Source organism: Rana temporaria, chromosome 3 (genome assembly GCF_905171775.1).
Source record: "Rana temporaria chromosome 3, aRanTem1.1, whole genome shotgun sequence".
Lineage (NCBI taxonomy): Eukaryota > Metazoa > Chordata > Amphibia > Anura > Ranidae > Rana > Rana temporaria.
In genome coordinates, this window is record NC_053491.1 from 111546631 (window position 1) to 111568863 (window position 22233).

Here is a 22233-nt window from a genome sequence, read left to right on the forward strand (position 1 = left end):
TTAAAGTGATATTAACCACTTGCTTACTGGGCACTTATACCCCCCTCCTGCCCAGGTGAAATTTCAGCTTCCGGCACTGTGTCGCTTTAACTGACAATTGCGCAGTCGTGTGACGTGGCTCCCAAACAAAATTACATATTTTTGTTAAAAAAAAAAAAAAATCGCAATAAGCGACTGGTTTGCGCAAAAGTTATAGCGCCTACAAAATAGGGGACAGAATTATTATTTTTTATTATTTTTTTTTACTAGTAATGGCGGTGATCTGCGATTTTTATTGGGACTGCGACATTATGGCGAACACATCGGACACTTTTGACACATTTTTGGCACCATTCACATTTATACTGTGATCAGTGCTATAAATATGCACTAATTACTGTATAAATGTGACTGGCATTGAAGGGGGTTAACACTAGGGGGTGAGGAAGGGGTTAAATGTGTACGCTGCATAGTGTTTCTAACTGTGAAGCGGCGGGCACGCGCGCTCTGCCGTCGGCGGCGCTCGCGCGCCCCCCAGTGGCTGGAGGCCGTATATAGACGACCACCCGGCAATTAAGATCCACACTGCGGCCGTATAAAGTCGTACGGCCGGCAGGAAGTGGTTAAAGGTTCCCATTTTTATTAATTTTTTTAAATAACAAACATGTCATACTTGCCTCCATTGTGCAGTTCGTTTTGCACAGAGTGGCCCAAATCCAGCTGTTCTGGGGTCCACCGGCGGCTATCTCGGCTCCTCCCCGCATTAGATGGCCCCCCCTGGGAAGCTGTCTCCTGAGGGGGCTACCTTGCGGGGGCACTCCTGTGTCATTGCGTCACTTTGTCATTGCAAGGTGTTTTTTTACCTTAATGCATTGGATGCATTAAGGTGAAAAACCACATAGGTTTACAACCCCTTTAAGAAATATGTCACATTTTCCTATGTTATTCCTAAAGATATCAAAATATAAGACAAACCTCCATTCTTTAAAGAATACACAGGTAACCAAACTTTTTTAGAACAAAAATTTTTTTTTTTTTTAATATATGTGTATCTGTACCTAAAAAGTCCTGCAGTTTGGGTTACTTGTGTATTCTTTGCATTTCTTTAGAGATGTTGGTACAATATGTGTGAACCAAATAATGAAGTTTTCATAGTCTGTGAATCTCTTAGTAACATCTTTTTTTTTGTTTTTTTTTTTCAAAGCTGGTTGGAATTCTTCTTTCTCAGGTCTTGATTAACCAGATAAAAGACCAAATAAAACTTCAGAGGTATAACTTGCAGCACCGGTCAGACCCTTGGTATTGAGAAAGGGACAAAGTTGAGTGGACAACACTGCTGTAAGCAAGAGCTCTTCTTCCAGAAGCAGGGAGAAGATGCAAAGGAATCGGTCACATGTCTGTCACAGGATGCTCAGCACAGCGTGCAGACTCAGAATACTGGCTTCACAAAGGGATCTGGAGCAGCCAAGCCTTATAAATGACTGTTGCTTTTTGCCTGAAGTATTATATAATGTATTTCAAGGATTTACATTTGAAGGTCAATCTGCAAGGGTGCAACGCCAGCATGGCATTAGAGTAGCTTTATTAGCTTTGTTATATTTTTCATACCAGTGATTTTGGAGTTAGGCGTAAGACATGACATATCTGGCTTAAAGTGTTACAAAACCCACAACAGTAAAATCAGTCTGTCTATGCAGTAAAGCATGTCTGTTATACTCACTGTGGAACCTAAGGAGTTAATCCTCTGCATTGTGTAAAAAGACTGTTTGATCCTGTCTTCTCTGTTCTCCTGATAGAACAGAGGCTAGGGGACAAGCTGCACATGCTCAGTTTGGTGTGTTTTTTTTTCTTGGGAGGGTGCATGTGATCAGCACAGGGCCAATCAGCACTGTTCAGACAGAAGGTCCTGCAGCCTTATAGGACAGTCAGAGTAGAAAGAAAACTCATCCTACAAGCTTTAACCAGACACTGATAGAAGTCACATGACTGCTATATACTGCTGATGAAAAAGGGTATTTAAAAGTTTTTATATTTACTAAAACTATTACATTTCCATGTTCTGTGTACTGTAGGAGGTCAGATATAGTGAATGCCGGGTCCTGGGTTTAGTAAGACTGTAAATACTTAAATACTATAGTATTGGTGGATTCAGTAGAGCCTTATCAGAAACTCTGTTACCATTCTCAAAGCTTCGGAAAAGGGGTCTGGTGTGGATTTTTGGGGAAACTCCACGCCACATGAGTTCGACTCGAACTCGAAGCTCATCCCTAACCCTTAATGCAGAATTCATTCCTCTGCATCGTTTGCACAGGCCATATAATTGCTAAAGATGCTCAGACCATTTGCATTTTTAGTAAAATAACCTGTATTTGACTAGTCTTATGCTTTTGCAGGGCATTTTCAGGCTTTTTAACACAGACATGCTTTAAATTTATTGTCTACACAGTGTCTACATGGGCTATGGGAGAATGAACTTCCAATGCGGGAATGCACCTTTTAGAAATGTAACTGTAGAGAGCGGAGATCAGAGGCCAGAACATCAGGCTAGGCACATTTCTCAGAGGATCTAGAGAAAGCAAGTAGTCCAGGTCATAAGCCACAATCAAGGCAGTGCAGGAAGCAGAGAATCATTTGGAGTCACATATTAGGATCATTGCAGGTAGCAGAGAATCAGCCTTGGAGTCACTAATCTTGGTCATGGCAGGCAGCAGAGAATCAGTCTCGGAGTCACAAATCACGGTCAGTACAGGCAATAGAAAATCACTCTCGGAGTCACTAATCAGGATCAGTGCAGGCAGCAATGAATGAGTGCTGAGGTCACAAGCCAGGGTCAGTGCAGGCAGCAGAGAATTGGTCTCAGAGTCACTAATCAAGATCAGTACAGGCAACAGAGAATCAGTCTCGGAGTCACTAATCGGGATCAGTGCAGGCAGCAGAGAATCGGTCTCTGAGCCACAAATCACAGTCACGGCAGGCAGCAGAGAATCAGTCTCTGAGCCACAAATCACGGTCACGGCAGGCAGCAGAGAATCAGTCTCTGAGCCACAAATCACAGTCACGGCAGGCAGCAGAGAATCAGTCTCTGAGCCACAAATCACAGTCACGGCAGGCAGCAGAGAATCAGTCTCGGAGTCACAAAGACAGCACTAATCCACCCCCAAGACCTATAGTCAATGGTATTGATTCCCTCACATCTAGGATGGGACAATATATCGATCACTATTTACAGCCGGCAGTACAAAAAACACGGGCATATGTGAGGGATACTAAGCAGATGCTACAGACCCTAGAAGAAATCCCGCCAACAGAAACTATGACCACGGCCGATGTTTCCTCACTTTATACGGTCATTCTCCATCACCAAGCCAGTGAGACTGTCAAATGGAGGTTAAGAAAGTACACTACGTTGCCTTGCGTCCAATGAAAATATTTAGTGAAAAGTTTAGATTTCTGTCTCAAAAACAGCTATTTTTGGTACAACCAAATTCGTTTTTCGACTAAATTTAACAAATTCGTTAAACGGTTTTTCGTCAATTCGAATATTTCTGAATTAACGAATTTTTCTAAAATTTAAAAATTAGAAAATCCGAAATAATAACTGACTAATAATAACTAACTATTAAATTATAGGTATTGGAATTTCCTTTCAAATTTGGCTGTTCGTGAACGTAACTAATACGAACTTATCCAAAGTTACGAATTATCCGAAATAATGAATGTCACATCTAAACAAATGGAATGTAACAAATTAATAATAATAATAAAAACCTGCAGCCTCATAAGACAATCAGGGGAGAATGAAAACTCCTCCTAAAAGCTTTAACCAGACACTGATAGAAGTCACAAGACTGCTCTAACTGCTAATGAGAAAAGGTATTTAGCAGTTTATATTTACTGAAATTACATTACTGTTACTGTGGGAGACCAGAAATAATGAATGCAGGGTCCTGGGTTTAGTAACACTTTAAGACAATTTTTTTTTTTTACATATGAGAACATTCTTTTGGTTACATTTTAGCTAAAGCCTATATAGAATGTTTACATTGTTATTATGAGGTACCATGTGGTAACTCTTGTATTGTAACCAAAGAAAGGTCACAACACTACCATATGCTATAACTATTTGAGTACCGAGTTTACCGGCCCAGCTGCCCACCAACTGTAACAATACAGCCAGACAGAACTGCCATGCCATTTTATCTTGGGCTGCAGGATTTAGGTGGTGGCGCCACCTGTCAAATTCGCCCATTGAGTTCAATGGGACTGCACTTCAACTGTGAGCCAATTGCTTTGCTCGCAGCTGCAGTGCGGTCTCGAAGTGTTAAAAAAACAGGCATCCAGGAGGCAGCAGTAGCACCTCCTGAATGCTTGTCAGCTAATGCTATACCACCCTCGGAAAGAGCGATCCACCACTAATTGCTTTTCAGGGGGCAGTAAGCTTACTACAAATTTATGTACGGTATATAGCAGTTTTGACACTGGTTGTAATTTACTTTTTTGCCCATCCTGTTGCTCTAGTAATATCGCATTTAGAACAGGACTAGGAGTATTAGTCTGGCAGCACATGCTAGGTTGTGAAAATAGGTGTACATCCGCAGGCAGAAAATGCATTTACAGTATTTCAACTGAATTTATACTTTCAGGTTAAAACATAAATGTAATGTATTTTTGAGATTATAGTCCCATGTTGATATTAGAGGGTTGCGAGATAACCTTCAGGCTTTTCTAACCCAGAAATCTTGGTGATCAGTTGGAATGGGACACTGTCATCTAATGTCCCTCTGAACATTGTACAAATTCAGAAGCAAGCAGTATTCTGTCAATATCTCCAACCCATCAGAAACTCCAACCACACAACTTCCGGTTTATTTAAAACCTTAGTAATCTGAGATTTTGACGAATTGGTGGTTGGACACAACACCGACAACCGAATAGAGTCCCGGTACAGGAAGACTGTGCTGTTTTGACAGCACAGCGGCTAACGAGGACAGAGTTGTCACCGCCTCGGAGGCAACCATTTGGTTGGCTAGTATCGGAGGCGGAGTAAAAATCTCTGCTCATAATATCCTGCACCGGACTTTATTCTGTTGCCAGTGTTGTGTCCAACCACCAATTCATCAAAATCTCCAATTACTGCGGGCTTTAAACAAACCAGAAGTTACGGGGTTGGAGTTTCTGACGGGTTGGAGAACTTGACAGAACACCAGCAATCAGATCTTGCGCAAATCTTAACGCCAAACCATGAAATCTTTTTGGTTCCCATGAACCAAACTGCTAAACTTTTACCATCCTCCCTGTTCTTTGCACTGCCGTATTAAATAAACCCAAAAGTGAATAGGTCATGTACTGTAACTATGTACTGTATGCTGTCAATATATAGTGTAAGTAAACTTGGTAAAAAAAAGAATGTGTAATAAAATGAAGATTTACAAAGTTTTACAAAAATATATTTCAGAACAAAAAACAGGATTATCCAATAATGTGACATTGTTAGTTGTTACTGTATGTATTGTATTTCTTCCTCAAATACATTAAGAAAGCCATGCCTGTCTCTTCTTTATCTTCCCATTAATCCAATCCTTGACAACATTTTCCTGATTTGAAGATATTCACTATCAAATTACGTGTGAAATCACAATTTTCTTAAAGCGGTGCTCCAGCCCACCCACCGTAAAATTGAAAGTCAGCAGCTACAAATACTGTAGCTGCTGACTTTAAAAGGACACTTACCTGTCCAGGGATCCAGAGATGTCGACACCCCAGTCAAAGTTTTCATTGGCTCTCGGGTTCTGCCGCTGCCATAGCCTGTAAGGGAAACCAGCAGTGAAGCCTCGCGGCTTCACAGCCGATTCCCTACTGCGCATGTGTGAAGCACGCTACGCTTTCTGAATGGCCCAGCGGCGGGAAAGGAGGCTGAACATCTGACGTACCTCGCCATGGCGAGGTCCAATGGAAGTGGGGACAGAAACCTGTCAAAAACAGGTACCACCTCCCCCCTGAAAGACAGATAAGTGGCGCTTCCATTTTTGGGTGGAACTTCGCTTAAAGCGGGAGTTCACCCGAAAAACTATTTTTAACATTAGATTGAGGCTCATTTTGTGAAGGGGAATCGGGTTTTTTTTTTTTAAAAATCAAAGCAGTACTTACCGTTTTAGAGATAGATCTTCTCTGCCGCTTCCGGGTATGGTCTTCGGGACTGGGCGTTCCTATTTGATTGACAGGCTTCCGACGGTCGCATACATCGCGTCACGAGTAGCCGAAAGAAGCCGAACGTCGGTGCGGCTCTATACGGCGCCTGCGCACCGACGTTCGGCTACTTTTTGGAAAATCGTGACGTGCTGTATGCGACCGTCGGAAGCCTGTCAATCAAATAGGAACGCCCAGTCCCGCAGCCCATACCCGGAAGCGGCGGAGAAGATCTATCTCTAAAACGGTAAGTACTGCTTCGATTTAAAAAAAAACACCCGATTCCCCTTCACAAAATGAGCCTCAATCTAATGTTAAAAATTGAGTTTTCGGGTGAACCTCCACTTTAAGGTTGGTCATATACAAATCAAAATTCAGCCAATTCCTGCTGAATTGGCCAGAACTCTTTCCATGGGTGGCAATGTTGGCATCACCATCACTAGAAAAGTCGATTTTTCAGTTGACTTTTGTCAAATGGGCTGGACGAAAAAAAGTCAATTCAGATGCAGCGACTATTCAGGTACTTTCAGAATACAATAGCTAACAACTGCAGATTCCTCCATCTACGCCGTTTAGCTTTGATGGGGAAATCAAGTGATTTTTCTCATTCAGCCCATAGGGCTGAACAAGAGAAATCTTAATGTGACGAGATTACATTTTCCACGTACAGTGGAACCTCGGATTGCGAGTAAGGCGGTTAAACATTTCGCGAAGATTCAAGCCAAGCCTCTGTGGTGTGCAGTACCACATTTGGCCAGAGGTGCAGGGTCGCCGGTGACGCTCAGAAACACTCCGTTCCTGAGTGTCCCAGGGGGTCTCTGAGTGTCTCCGGTGCCCCCGCACCTCTGGCCACATGAGGTACTGCAAAGACGAGCAGTGGCTGTGGAACGGATTATCCGAGTTTCCATTATTTCCTATGGGGAAACTTGCTTAGATATACGAGTGCTTTGGATTGCAAGCATTCTTCTGGAACTAATTATGCTCGTAATCCAAGGTATTACTGTACTACTTCCATGAAGCCTGTACTTGTCTAGCCCCTTCCGGACCGCCGCATGTACATATACGTCGGCAGAATGGCACGTACAGGCACATTGGCGTACCTGTACGTCCCTGCCTAGACGTGGGTCGGGGGTCCGATCGGGACCCCCCCCCCGCGACTTGCGGCGGTCAGGTCCCCTCGGGGAGCCATCCGGGACGACGGCGCGGCTATTTGTTTATAGCCGCTCCGTCGCGATCGCTCCCCGGAGCTGAAGAACGGGGAGAGCCGTGTGTAAACACTGTGTCGGCGCATCGATCGCGTCATCCCCTTTATAGGGAAGACACGATCAATGACGTCATTCCTACAGCCACACCCCCCTACTGTTGTAAACACACACACAGTGTACACCAAATCCTACAGCGCCACCTGTGGTTAACTCCCAAACTGCAACTGTCATTTTCACAATAAAGAATGCAATTTAAATGCATTTTTTGCTGTGAAAATGGCAAAAATCCCAAAAATGTGTCAAAATTGTCCGAAGTGTCCGCCATAATGTCGCAGTCATGAAAAAAATCGCTGATCGCCGCCATTAGTAGTAAAAAAAAAAAAATTAATAAAAATGCAATAAAACTATCCCCTATTTTGTAAACGCTATAAATTTTGCGCAAACCAATCGATAAACGCTTATTGCGATTTTTTTTACCAAAAATAGGTACAAGAATACGTATCGGCCTAAACTGAGGAAAAAAATAATTTTTATATACGTTTTTGGGGGATATTTATTATAGCAAAAAGTAAAAAATATTGCATTTTTTTCAAAATTGTCGCTCTATTTTTGTTTATAGCGCAAAAAATAAAAACCGCCGAGGTGATCAAATACCACCAAAAGAAAGCTCTATTTGTGGGAAAAAAAAGACGCCAATTTTGTTTGGGAGCCACGTCGCACGATCGCGCAATTGTCTGTTAAAGCGACGCAGTCCCAAACTGTAAAAACACCTTGGGTCTTTAGGCAGCAATATGGTCCGGGGCTTAAGTGGTTAGACAGAATATTACTAATCATGTTATTTGGATTAAAGGGTTTAACTTGTACATCTCCAAAAAAAAAATATTATTTATTAGGGGAATTACCAGAACTGGAGCATAAAGAAACTGTAGCAGATGTGCATAGTAACCAATCAGCTTCTATCTTTAGTCTATTCAGTTAAGCTTTTAAAATGAAAGGTAGAAGCTGATTGGTTGCCATCCACAGTTGCTCCTGATTCTGTTTGCTCCAGTCTTAGTAAATGAGGAGCATGTGTTACACCTGAGCAGTTGTCTCGCCTATGTATTTTGTTTGAGTTAGTATAAAAAAACTGTATTTGTTGATCTCATGGCTGATTTTGTAATCTGAAAATGTAGTATTAAAAATCTGTTTACATTTAAATTGTTTTAGAGTGCTGTGTAACTAAACTTACTGAAACTTTTTTGTGGCCATAATATGTAGTGCAGAAAAGGAAATCATTAGAAATGGTTTTATGGAGTTGATTTACTAAAGGCCAATAGGCTGCTTGCTTCTTTAAGGGATATTGACTTACAACATCATGTACAGGCAAAAACATGTGATTGGGAATTCTTTGTAAAGTGATTTTTTCCCTTGCAAAGCCTGTTTGCCTTTATTAAATCAATCTTTTTATCTTTCTACAAGTCATTGCTCTTTGCATTGTGTTATTTAACCACTTCAGCCCCAGAAGAATTAGCTGCTCAATGACCGGAGCATTTTTTGCAATTCGGCACTGCGTCGCTTTAACAGACAATTGCGCGGTCGTGCGACATTGTACCCAAACAAAATTGATATACTTTTTTTCCCACAAATAGAGCTTTCTTTTGGTGGTATTTGATCACCTCTGCGATTTTTATTTTTTGCGCTATAAACAAAAAGCGTCAATTTTGAAAAAAACACAATATTTTGTACTTTTTGCTGTAATAAATAGCCCCAATTTTGTTTTTTAAAAGGCAATTTTTTTACTCAGTTTAGGCTGATATGTATTCTTCTACATATTTTTGTCAATAAAAATAAAGCACGATTGGAGTCGGGCCCCCACCTATACCTAAACCCCCAAGTCTCATAACTCTTTCCCCACCGATACCAGCATGTCCACTCTCTTCCTATGGGAGTGAATTAGCTGTGCCCCTGCTCAGGTGCTAGCAACTGTCAATTTGCCAGGTAGACACTGTGGGTCTCAACCAAGACATAGGCCCAGATTCACGTACGACTTATGCCGACGTATCTTCTGATACGCCGCGTAAGTTCTAGGATGCGCCGTCGTATCTATGCGCCTGATTCAGGAAACAAGATACGCCTGAATTTTGGCTTGATACGACCGACGTAAGTCTCCTACGCCGTTGTATCTTGGGCGCATATTTACGCTGGCCGCAAGGGGCACTTCCGTTGATTTACGCGTTGAATATGCAAATGACCCAGATACGCCGATTCACGAACGTACTTGCGCCCGTCGCTGTAATCTACGCCGTTTACGTAAGGCGTACGTCCGGCGTAAAGTTACGCCTCATAAAGCAGGGGTAAGTCATGTTAGGGTATGGACCAGGGAACAGCCGTCGGATTTTACGTCGTTTGCGTAAGTCGTACGTAAATGGGGCTGGGCATAGGTTACGTTCACGTCGAACGCATTGAGCCGGCGTATATGCGACGTGATTCTAAACATTCGCGCGCTCGCGCCGTTCGTTCGACCCTTCATTTACATGGGGTCACGGTTAATTTAAATGTAACACGCCCACTACCTTCCTACTTTGAATTAGGCGGGCTTACGCCGGCCAATTTACGTTACGCCGGCGCAAATTTGGGAGCGAGTGCTTTGTGAATACTGCACTTGCCTCTCACAGTTACGTCGGCGTAGCGCATATAAGATGCGCTACGCCGGCATAAAGATACGCCGATCTACGTGAATCTGGGCCCAGGTGTCCAGTTGCAGTTACATTCTAAGCCTGCTCAGGTACAAGCTGATATTCAAGCTTTCAGGACCCAGGACTTCCCCAGGTTGATTCCTTAGAATTATACAATTCCTGAGAAAGGAGCTTAAAGTGGAACTTTTTCGTCATAAAATTAAGACCTGGTAGATCATTTCAGGCTGGCCCCTTTTATAGGTATAGCTACGTAAAACATTAAAAATAAGTGTCTATACTGTTTCATATCCAGTATAACCATTTCTTGACTGCCCCATAGCAGATTACATACTTGATATACATACTTGATCCTGCACTTCCCAGTATCAGGCGGGGAGCTAATGAGCAGGTCCCGTGGACTTGATGTCCACCGGCACCCGCTGATCTTTCAGTACACTGACAGAACGGCACTCTGCCTATGTAAACAAGGCAGATTGTACTGACTTCTGTCAGTACAGAAGGTATGGAGTCTTTGTTTCTGTAAAGCAGAAACACCAATCCATGCTTTCCCATAGTAAAATAATTTTTTTAGCACTGATCACTGTAATAATGTCACTGGTCCCCAAAAAAAGTGTCAGGTCTCCAATTTATCCACCGCAATATCGCAGTCCAGCTATAAGTTGTTGATTGCCGCAAATACTAGTAAAATAAATAATATTCCATAGTCTGTAGACGCTATAACTTTTGCGCAAACCAATTATTATTCGCTTATTGGGATTTTTTTTACTAAAAATATGTAGCAGAATACATATTGCCCTAATCTGATGAAGTAGTTTTATTATTTTTTATTTTTTTATTAAATGTGTTTTAGAGCAGAAAGTAAAAAATATTGTTTTTATTTTTTTCAAACTTGTCGTCGTTATTTTTATTTTTTGTGCTATATAAAAAAAAGAACGCAGAGGTAATCAAATACCACCAAAAGAAAGCTCTGTTTGTGGGAAATTGCACGACTACGCAATTGTCAGTGAAAGTAACACAGTGCCGTTTCTCAAAAAATGTCCGGGTCAGGAAGGAGGGTGAATCTTCTGGAGGAGAAGTGGATAACACTGTCTCATCGTGCTCTGCACATGCTCAATTGCTCTCTATTTTTAGGCACTGCCAAGTTTGCAGAGGCCGATCTGCTGACAGCCTCAAAGAAGAATTAGGCCCTCCTATCCTTTACAGCCAAGGAAGCTGCTGCTTCTGAAACTGCCATTGTGCTGCACATGACACCGGCCATTTAATTGTTTGACAGTTTGGTTGAGAAAACAAGCAAATGTTTGACAGTTAGCAATCCCGGGATTCCAGGAATGTAACAGTTTTTAAAACTATTAAATTGATAGATTTAGTTCCGCTTTATGATTTACTGTTGCTGTGGGCTTTAGCAAAATGGAAATTTACACCACACACTAATTTTGGTAGCATGATTATTAATGTGGAATGTATGGGCCAAATCCTCAAAATGGATACGCAGGCGGAACTGCTGTTCAGCCTGCGTATCCCTGTGGCTATCTTTGGAAACGATCCTCAGAAGGATTTTTCCAAAGATAGTCAGAAGATCCGACATCTGTAATAGACTTACACTGTCGGATCTTAGGATGCAGTACCGCATCCGCCGCTTGCGTATGCAAATGAGTACTTAGGCAGATCCACAAAGCTTTTTTGTTTTTTTGTTTTCTGCGTAAGTTACGTTTTGCATGCGTAAAATTAGGGATGCTTTTACAAGGCCTAAACTGTTTAGACCTTGTAAAAACAAACCTTTTTTTCGATCGCCGTGTTTTTTTTTAAATTTCGATTTTTTTTTCCCGGCGCGTATTTTTTTTTTTACCCGACGCAACTTTATTGTCCCGTCGCGATCCACAAAGCCCGGCGTAAAGTACGTTCGCGCGATGCACGTCGGGAAAAATGACGTCACACGCATGCGCCGAACGTCCGGCGCGGGAGCGCGCCTCATTTGAATAGGAATCGCCCCCTCGATCAGACGACCGCCTTGCGACAGAGGCACTTAGGTTACACGGCGTGTAATTTCTAGGTAAGTGCTTTGTGGATCGGGCACTTAGGTAGAAATTTAACGCCTGTGTAACTTAACTGCTGAAAGTTAAGTTAGGCAGGTTTTTTGAGAATTTGGCCCTATGTTCCTTGTTAAAGAACATTATTTTTATCAAGTTTTTATGGGTAAAGTTCCACAAAGGTTTGCAAAGCTTACATCTTTAGTGCCCATTCACACCTAGGCGTATATACGCCTGTAGCGCAACGCCGCAGCAGCCCCTGATACGCTGGAGGGGTGAGTTTACATTGTCGGCTATGGAGATGGTTCACATCTCCACGCCGAAACGCCTGAAGCCCAAAACAAGTCCCGGACCTTTTTTTCAGGCGGCTTTCAGCGTTCGGCCATAGCTGACAATGTTGTCACCCCTCCTGTGTATGTCGCGGCAAATCGCGGGACAAAACGCCGCAATTTGTCGCGGCAAAATACGCCGCGGTAACATACGTCTAGGTGTGAATGCAGCCTTAATAACTTAAACGGATCTAACCCCATTTATTTAACGATTTAAAAAAACAGTTACATTCCTGGAATGCCGGGAACGCCAACTGTCATATTTGCTTGTGCTCTCAAACTGTCAAACCATCAAATGACTGGTTTTATAACTGATCACATGTGCAGCACCATGGCAGTTGCAGATCAGAGGCCAAGATGGCAGCTTTCCTAGAGGAAAGGAATAGGAGGGTTCAGTTATTTTTTAAGTTTGCTATTAAAAGGTATTGCCTAAACTCCAAACTTCCTGCAGTACTTTTCTCCAAACTCAAGAGGGCGCTCCCTTCCTATTCAGAGACAGTCTACAGTTCTTCATAGAGTCATGCTCTCCTTCCTGAAGCTTGATGCTGTAGGTGTGAATAATGTGTTCACAAGTGAGTCACTACCGTAGAGAAAGAGGAAAGATGCTGGCAGCAGAAACTCAGGGCAAGGCAGGACAAGTTTGTTCTCTTTTAAATATTACTCTTTCCACTGTCTATTCATGAGTGGAATGGCTGCGTAACTATTTGACTCTGTAACAACAAATAATCTTAATAAAAAATAGTTTCCTCTTGCATGCATTTACAGAGGTTAGCACTTGATATGCAATGTAAAATGTTTTGTAAATGGGACCCTTTATGCCCTGTACACACGGTCGGGATTTCCGATGGACTTTTTCCATCTGAAATTCCGACAGACTTAGATAGAGAACATGTTCTCAATTTTTCCAACTGAAAAATCCGTACGTCTGTATGCAATTCCGACACACACAAAACCATGCATGCTTAGAATCAGTCGACACATGCTCGGAAGCATTGAACTTCATTTTTTTCGTTGTAGTGTTGTACGTTACCCCGTTCTTGACGGTCGGAATTTGGTGTGACCGTGTTGAGCGGAATTCCGTCTGAAAAAACGGTCGTGTGTACAGGGCATTAGTTGTAAAAACTAGACTAAGGAAACTAAAAGGTTGACCAAGACACCAATTATATACTTAATCTTATCTTTTAAAACTGAAGTACCTAAAGTTACATTGTAACTATGCTGACCGATTCTATAAAGTATTTTAGTTTATTCATTAAAGTATGTCTCCTTTTTAAAAGTTTAATGGTAATCCCCAACAGTGGGTTGTCTTATCTCATATACCCTTTGGGGTAGATCCACAGAGAATTGGCGTACTTTCGAATCCTCAAAGATTTTGCGCCGTAAGTTACGGCGGCGTAGTGTATTTCTGGCGGCGGAATTCAAATCGGCGATTAGGGGGCGGGTTTCATTTAAATGAAGCGCGTCCCCGCGCCGAATGAACTGCGCATGCGTCGTTCCAAAATTTCCCGCCGTGCGTTGCGCTAAATGACGTCGCTAGGACGTCATTTTTTTAACTTAGACGTGAGTTACGTCCATCCCGATTCACGGACGACTTACGCAAAAAATAAAAAAAATTTAAATTTCGACGCGGGAACGACGGCCATACTTAACATGGCAAGTCTATCTATACGCTGCAAAATACCAGCATTAACTATACGCCGGAAAAACTTCAGACGACGTAAGAGAATGCGACGGCCGCGCGTACATTCGTGGATCGTGGACAGAAAAAGCTAATTTGCATACCCGACGCGGAAAACGACGAGAACTCCACCCAGCGGACGCCGAAGTATTGCATCTACGATCCGAAGCCGTACGCCTGTCGGATCGAACCCAGATGCCGTCGTATCTTGGTTTGAGGATTCAAACTAAAGATACGACGCAGGTAATTTGAAAGTACGCCGGCGTATCAGTAGATACGCCGGCGTACTCTCTCTGAGGATCTGGCCCTTTGACTCTTGAAATGTTTTCCCAAAATGTATTATGTTTTAACCCCACTATCAACAGTTTATTATAATAATAAAAAATCGTTAACACTCCAGTTTAGTTCCTGACATAAATAAAAAAATACTAGAATGGGTATGGCCCCTTTAACACCTGCGGACCGTATGTCCGCTTTTTCATCCATCCGTTTACAGATGAAAAAGGGTCATACATTGATCCCTATGAGATAGCGGGTGTCAGCAGATGAGCATCCACTGACACCTGATCTCATTCGGGTCCGCAATGCTCCGATTCTGCAGACGGAGGAAAATCCTATTTTTCCATTCGTCATCGGATCGAATCAGGTGAACACGGAAAGACAGTCTGTGTTCATCCGATCCCCCCATAGCCGAGAGCGGAGATCTGACAGGGCAGTCCCTGCACAGTGTGCGGTGACCGCCCTGTCATCCACCGGCTGAGCAGGGATCAGCGGCGCGATCCCCGCTGAGCAAGCGGAAGTTCATGGGGCCGATCATCACGGATCCGCCCCGTGTGAAAGTGTCCTATGACTTTTTTTTGTAAGCATAGTTACCCTTTTAACGACGCAACTAACCCAATGTGAAAAAAATATGGGCTGATATTTACCTAGAAATTAGGACCTACCCCCACGGTCAATATAAAGTCCTCACAGTATGTAAGCTGTATATTTCACCCGTTGCTCTGAAATTGTAGCTCATAGCAATGTACAGAGATGGCATTGAGCCCTATGGAATGCACCTACTTGTATTTAAAAGCAACAAAATCTCTGGTCCCTGAATTTCATGGGTCAGAATTCTGAATCCATAGTCTGTTGCATTGTCAAAGCCAGTTTGGCAGTGACCAAGTCAATAATGCCACGTAGATTTTGTAATGCTAAAAACAGTAATAACTTTTAAAAAAATCAAATGCAAATCATCTGGAATTATAATCGTAATTTCATAAAATTTAAAACAAGACAGAGCAAGTCAAAGTACAAGTGATTCAAAAATGTGTGCGTGACGGGCTCAAGGTAGGCATTTATTTACTGGGTGAACATGACCCGAAGCCACCCTAAAAATTCAGACAGTGGGTTACAAGAAATTCAGGGTCCACGCCCAAAATTAATTAGTTTACTAACTAGCACTCAATTTAAATATAAAATAGTTATTAAAATGTCCACAGTTTACATATTCATGTCCGTAAGCATTATCATAAAGTTAATTTACTCCTCAGGATTGTATTTGCATATTTCTGTATCCAGCTGCAGAATTTGTTTTCCTGATCTAGAGCCGTGGCCATCAAACTGCGGCCCGTGGGCCAGATGTGCCCTCTTGCTTGCCTTTATCCGTCCCTTGAGGCACCATTCCATCCACTAACACCAGTGATGGGGCACTATTCCTCCCCTAAATACTAACAATAGAGCACCATCTCTCCTGCTGATGTCAACAATGTGGCACTATTCCTCCTACTAAAACCAATAATGGGGCACGATTCCTTCCAATGACACCAAGGATGGGCCGCTAGTCCTGCCACTGATGCCAATGATGGGGCACTATTCCTCCCACTAAAACCAATAAGGAGGCACCGTTTACTAATGCTTAGTTTTCTATTCCCACTGGCCACAGTCTGGCCCCCCAAAAGCCTGAAGGACAGTTAACTAGCCCTTTGTTTAGAAGATTTTAAGACCCCCGATATAGAGGAAAAGAAATCCAGACACCTTATGATCTATTTTCATGGCAGTTTGTATAGTGTATATTTTTAGGATGACCATAGATGGAGCAACAAATTGTGATGTATTTGTCCACCCTCTCTCACATCACTGTGCAGCCAGGACCCACCACGATCTTCTGTCTGCCTTGACAAAGTGTAGGCATGGTAATAAAAGTTTTGTTTTCCTTACTTCACAGTAAAGGAAATAATAGTTGGCCAGTCTTCTAGTGCTTTTCCAACATGCTTCCAGGAGGTCTATCAAATTATGCAATGTGTGCATCATAAACTGCTTTCCACTTTCACAAAATAGCAAGGTGCAAAGTAGCTGATCTAAATGATCATTCCTGACATTCGTATCCCAAAATACTTGGGTCACTGTATTTTACATTCTCGTTGTTTTTTTATAATGATTTGTTATATTAAATATCATTGTACAACTCAATTTTTTTTTTATGTTATAATATCTTTTTACTATCTTATATGAGCACATATCTTTCTTTTTTGTGTGAACAGTACTGACATTTTGGCTTAGTGTGTTCTTTAGTTAGATTACTCCCGAAAGACTCATGCAGCGTACACACGATCATTTTTCGGGTTGTAAAAAACTATGTTTTTCAGGCTCTAGAAAAAAACAAAGTTTTTTTCAACTTGATCATTAAAACGGTCTTGCCTACACACGATTGTGAAAAAAAATGCTCTAGCAAAGCGCGGTGACATACAACACGTACGACGGCACTATAAAGGGAAAGTTCCATTTAGATGACGCCACCCTTTGGGCTGCTTTAGCTGATTTCGTGTTAGTAAAAGACGATTTGCGCTTTTCTGTCTGTTACAGCGTGATGAATGTGCTTACTCCATTACGAACGTTAGTTTTACCAGAACGAGCGCTCCCGCCCCATAACTTGCTTCTGAGCATGCGCAGATTTTTCACGACCATTTTTTACAACTCGAAAAACGACAACGTTAAAAACGTCATGAAAAAATAGAGCATGTTCGGAAAAAAATTTGCCCGTTTTTCAGAACCCAAAAAATGCTCTGAAGCCCACACACGATAGTTTTTAATGACATTAAAAAAACATTGGGCCAGATTCACAGAAAAAGTACGCCGGAGTATCTGCTGATACTCCAGCGTACTTTCAAAAAATTTGCCGCGTCGTATCTTTTTTTGTAATTCACAAACAAAGATACAACGGCTTTTGGCTAAGATCCGACAGGCGTACGGCTTCGTACGCCTTCGGATCGTAGGTGTAATTCTCCGGCGGCCGCTGGGTAGAGTTTGCGTCGTTTTCCAGCGTCGGGTATGCAAATTAGCTGATTACGGCGAACCACGAAGGTACGCGCGTTCGTCACATTCTCTTACGTCGTCGCTAGTCGGCTTTTCCCGTCGTAAAGTTACGAGTCCTATTTAGATGGTGTAACATTAGACCATCCATGTTAAAGTATGGCCGTCGTTTCCGCGTCAAATTTCAAATTTATTTATTTTTTGCGTAAGACGTCCGGGAATACGAAAGTACGTTACGCACGTCGCCGTTCAAAAAACACGTCGGGCCGCCGTAATTTTGCGCAAAGCATGGCGGGAAATTTACTAACGGAGCATGCGCAGAACGTTCCGCGTGGGAACGCGCCTAATTTAAATAGTACACGCCCGATTTGAATTAGGCGGGCTTGCGCCGGACGACTTTACGCTACGCCGCTGCAAGTTTACACGTAAATGCTTTGTGAATCAAGCACTTACGACGAAAACTTGCGGCAGAGTAACGTAAAGGGGATACGTTAAGCCGCCGTAAATTTTCATGAATCTGGCCCATAATTTTTTAGAACCCGAAAAACGGTCGTGTGTACGCAGCATCAGACTTTAGAACATTTCATTCTTTTGAACACACAGAAAATGTCCTTTAAATTCCAAAGAAAATGTATGTATTTTAAGAAATCAACATATATTCTCATTTTGATTTAGTAAATGTGCAATAGGTACTGTATTTATTGGCGTATAACACTCACTTTTTTACCCTGAAAATAGAGGGTAAACTTTGCCTGCGTGTTATACGCAGGGGGCTGTGGAAAGTTTTTTTTCCTGAAACTTCCCTCTAAGGCCCCGTACACACGACCAAACATGTATGCTGAAACTGGTCCGCGGACCAGTTTCAGCATACATGTTTGGTCGTGTGTAGGCGCGAGCGGGCCGAATTCCAGCAAACATTTGCCCGCCGGGCCTTTTCCCAGCGGGCAAATATTCGTGGACGTGTTTTAAAACCGTCCGCTGGAATCCTGCCCGCTCGGACATGTACGGTCGTCAGTACAGACCTACCGTACATGTCCAGGCGCCCGCCGTCCCTCGCATGCGTCGAATGACTTCGACGCATGCGTGGAAGCCTTTAAATGGCAGGCCCGCCCACGTCTCCGCGTCATCGTCGCGGCGACGACGAGGACACGCCCCGCGTATTGTTTACGCGCGGACTTCTGTACGATGGTGTGTACAACCATCGTACAGAAGCCCTCTGGCAGGCATGTACGGTGAAAACGGTCCGACGGACCGCTTTCATCGTACATGTTTGGTCGTGAGTACCCGGCCTTAAAGTTAGGGTGCGTGTTACACGCCGATAAATACGGGTATATATGGAAAAAAAAAAGGAAATGAAAAAGATTTTTAACATTTGTTGCTCCAACACCCAGCCCTGTGTAGCACAGAACTGTCAGCTGTTACTCAGCATTGCAGCTTCAACGCAGTCGAAATCCCCAGGCACTCAGGACTGATGAGGGGCTTGGCCAGACTGGGAAAGCAAAGAGCTGCCGCCATTGAGTACATCCGCTCCTCCACCCAACCTGCAGTATGACAACTCTGTGACTGAGTCAGATAAATGGTGGAACCCCTCTACACAGCTCTGGGAATTCCAGTAACTACCACTACCCTAAAAAAGCTAATCAGACTAACATGGAGCAAAAGGGAGCGAAGGACACCTCCCCAACTACCACCCCATCTACAGCTAAAACAGGCACCATAAGTATTTGACTGCAGAGGCCCACAATTCCACAGGATAGTATAATGCTCACTTCAGATCTGCAGGACTACAACAGAGAGAAAGTAAAGCACAGCAGTCCCCAGACAGCTTGTCCCAGGCAGTCCACATTCCTCCATGCACAGATCTGACCCTGGGAAGGAGAAGAGGTAGGTAAGCCACAGCAGCAATTTCCTTTTAACTTGCGCTCTAGCTAACCTGCTTGAGCAAATTGAGCATTGTCTTATAATAATAATAACAACAAAATCTGAAGTATACTAATTGAGAAGTGATCTGAAACACTTATTTTTTAGAACTGAAGAAGTCAAAACCACCAAGGCATCACATGCTCAGATCCCAAATGTTCAAGATGTAGAACTAGGAAAACATCTTGAGGTAACAGCTTGTCCATTAGAGGCCTCCCTGAAGCCACCAGAGTCCTTGATTTAGCTGACACAGGAAGAGGGATCTTGGAAAGACTTGCAACCACTAAATTCTGCCGTGACAGAGTGCACAGAACACCACAACCGCTCAGCCTACTAAAAAGAAAAGCCACAAGATGTTCTATGTTGCCTCCATAACTATGAGTAAAAGCAAATGTTTACAGACATACCCCACATTAATTTTGATGGAGCCTTGATACCTATTGGTACATCGTTTGAACTGACCTGCCATTTTGTGCCATCTGAGGGATTCAAGGACTGCCATCTTTCATTAAATATTCAAGTTCCACCCTTCCCAGGATGGTCTGATCAACTGGACCTTTTGGGCTTTTTATGACCCGCCCAGAAATTTTCAGGGGGGGGCACACACTAGTTCTGGGGGGGAGGACATTGGATTCCCTTAATTTGCATAGTTTTTCTCTCGCTTCCTGTTTGGCTATGGGGCAGGAAGTGAAGGCAAATCTCCGCAATTGGACAGGGATGGTACAAAATAAACTGACAGGGGCTATAACCCACCCTCCCTCACTCTATCCAAAATGAAGAAAAAACAAGTCTTCATTATAGTTCTACTTTAAGCACACATTTCTGATAATTTTATTGAGAGGACTAGGAAAAAATAACCATGCCAATAGGCCAGGATACAGCATTGCTAATATGTATGAATGTGTGTTAGGGACCCCCACAAACACAACCCAATGTTAACCACTTAAGACCCGGACCAAAATGCAGCTAAAAGACCTTGTCCCTTTTTGCAATTCGGCACTGCGTCGCTTTAACTGACAATTGCGCGGTCGTGCGACGTGGCTCCCAAACAAAATTGGCGTCCTTTTTTACCCACAAATAGAGCTTTCTTTTGGTGGTATTTGATCACCTCTGTGGTTTTTATTTTTTGCGCTATAAACAAAAATAGAGCGACAATTTTGAAAAAAATTCAATATTTTTTACTTTTTGCTATAATAAATATCCCCCAAAAATATATATAAAAAAAATGTTTCCTCAGTTTAGGCCGATACGTATTCTTCTACATCTTTTTGGTAAAAAAAAAAATCGCAATAAGTGTTTATCGGTTGGTTTGCGCAAATTTTAGCGTTTTTCAAAATAGGGGATAGTTTTATTGCATTTTTATAAATTATTTTTTTTTACTACTAATGGCGGCGATCAGCGTTTTTTTTCGTGGCTGCGACATTATGGCGGACACTTCGGACAATTTTGACACATTTTTGGGACCCTTATCATTTTCACAGCAAAAAATGCATTTAAAATGCATTGTTTACTGTGGAAATGACAGTTGCAGTTTGGGAGTTAACCACAGGGGGCGCTGAAGGAGTTATGTTTCACATAATGTGTGTTTACAACTGTGTGGCCGTAGGAGTGACGTCATCGATTGTGTCCCCCTATAAAAGGGATGACACGATCTATGCAGCCGCCACAGTGAAGAACGGGGAAGCCGTGTTTACACGCGGCTCTCCTTGTTCTTCAGCTCCGGTGACCGATCGCGGGAAACCCCAGCGGCGATCGGGTCCGTGGGTCCCGTGGTCATGGTCACGGAGCTTCGGACCGGGTCGCGGGAGCGCGCGACCCACGACTGGGTACATGTACAGGACGTACCTGTACGTACATGTGCCCAGCCGTGCCATTCTGCTGACGTATATGTGCAGGAGGCAGTCCTTACGTGGTTAAATAAACAATTTTCTTAATTTGCAAATAAGTATCATCCCTGCCTCAGAGACCTTTAGCAGCAGTACAAGCAACTTCCTGTAGGGGCGTGATGTCCCGTGTGCTGGCCACCGCTTTCCGAGAACCACTCACTTGGCTTCCCTCAAACACCCACAATTAGAATAGAATTGCCTTGCGCTAGATTTAAGCACAGTGCTGTAAATCAGCACTTCAAGCCTGTCCGCCAATACCCCCCACACCCCCAACAGGTAGGGTTGCCACCTCACCCCTTTAAAACAGAACACATATGAATTACACAGGTTCTGAGGCTAATTTAATGCAGGTAAGGCACCAAATGAGTCTAATTACCACCTTAATTAGCCACAGAACCTGTGTAATTAATATGTGTTCGGTTTTAAAGGGATGAGGTGGCAACCCTACCAACAGGCCATGTTTGCAGGTTTTCCTTCATCTTGCACATGTGCTTTAAAAGACAGTCTGGACAGCAATTCTTGATAAGATAAATCCACAAAACATGTCCTGTCGGGGGTACTTGAGGACTGTGGCTGAGAACCACTGCAGTAAAAAGGAAAAATGAATACTTACCGCTCTGTATTTTTCTTTTCCTGGTGATTATACATGGCAGCAAACAATCCATGCATGAAGGCACCAGAAAAGGAGCTTTGAGACAAAAATCACACCTGTTTTTTTAGGCCAATCAGCCTATTTCAGCTGCAGCTGTCAAAATCTGTAGCATAAAAAAGTAACAAAAAACAAACTTCAAAATTTGAAAGTAATTTTATTGGTCAACAAAACAAGAAAAGCAAAAACAAACAAAAAAATCAAACAAAAATAAATAAATATAAAAAAATAAAAATAAACATAGGTACATTTGAGACAGTAAACAGAATATGGTTTATGCTTTGGAAACAGGATAAATAGACCCAGACATCTATTAAGGATTGAAACATTAATTAGTCACAATATCTTGAGAAATATTTAGCAAAATAATGCAGCACAGACAAATACATCAAAGTGAACACCCTAAAA

The 22233-nt window shown here is 42.7% G+C and overlaps 1 protein-coding gene across 1 annotated transcript in view; it reads left to right on the forward strand.

Annotated features, from left to right (window-relative positions):
• TSPAN33 (tetraspanin 33) overlaps positions 1-1716 on the forward strand; it is a 54651-nt gene extending 52935 nt beyond the window's left edge. The window contains exon 8 of the mRNA XM_040343243.1: positions 1184-1716. Coding sequence (XP_040199177.1) covers positions 1184-1285 — 102 coding nt within the window. The 3' untranslated portion in view covers positions 1286-1716. The remainder of the gene's footprint in view (positions 1-1183) is intronic.
• The last annotated feature ends 20517 nt before the right edge of the window (positions 1717-22233 follow it).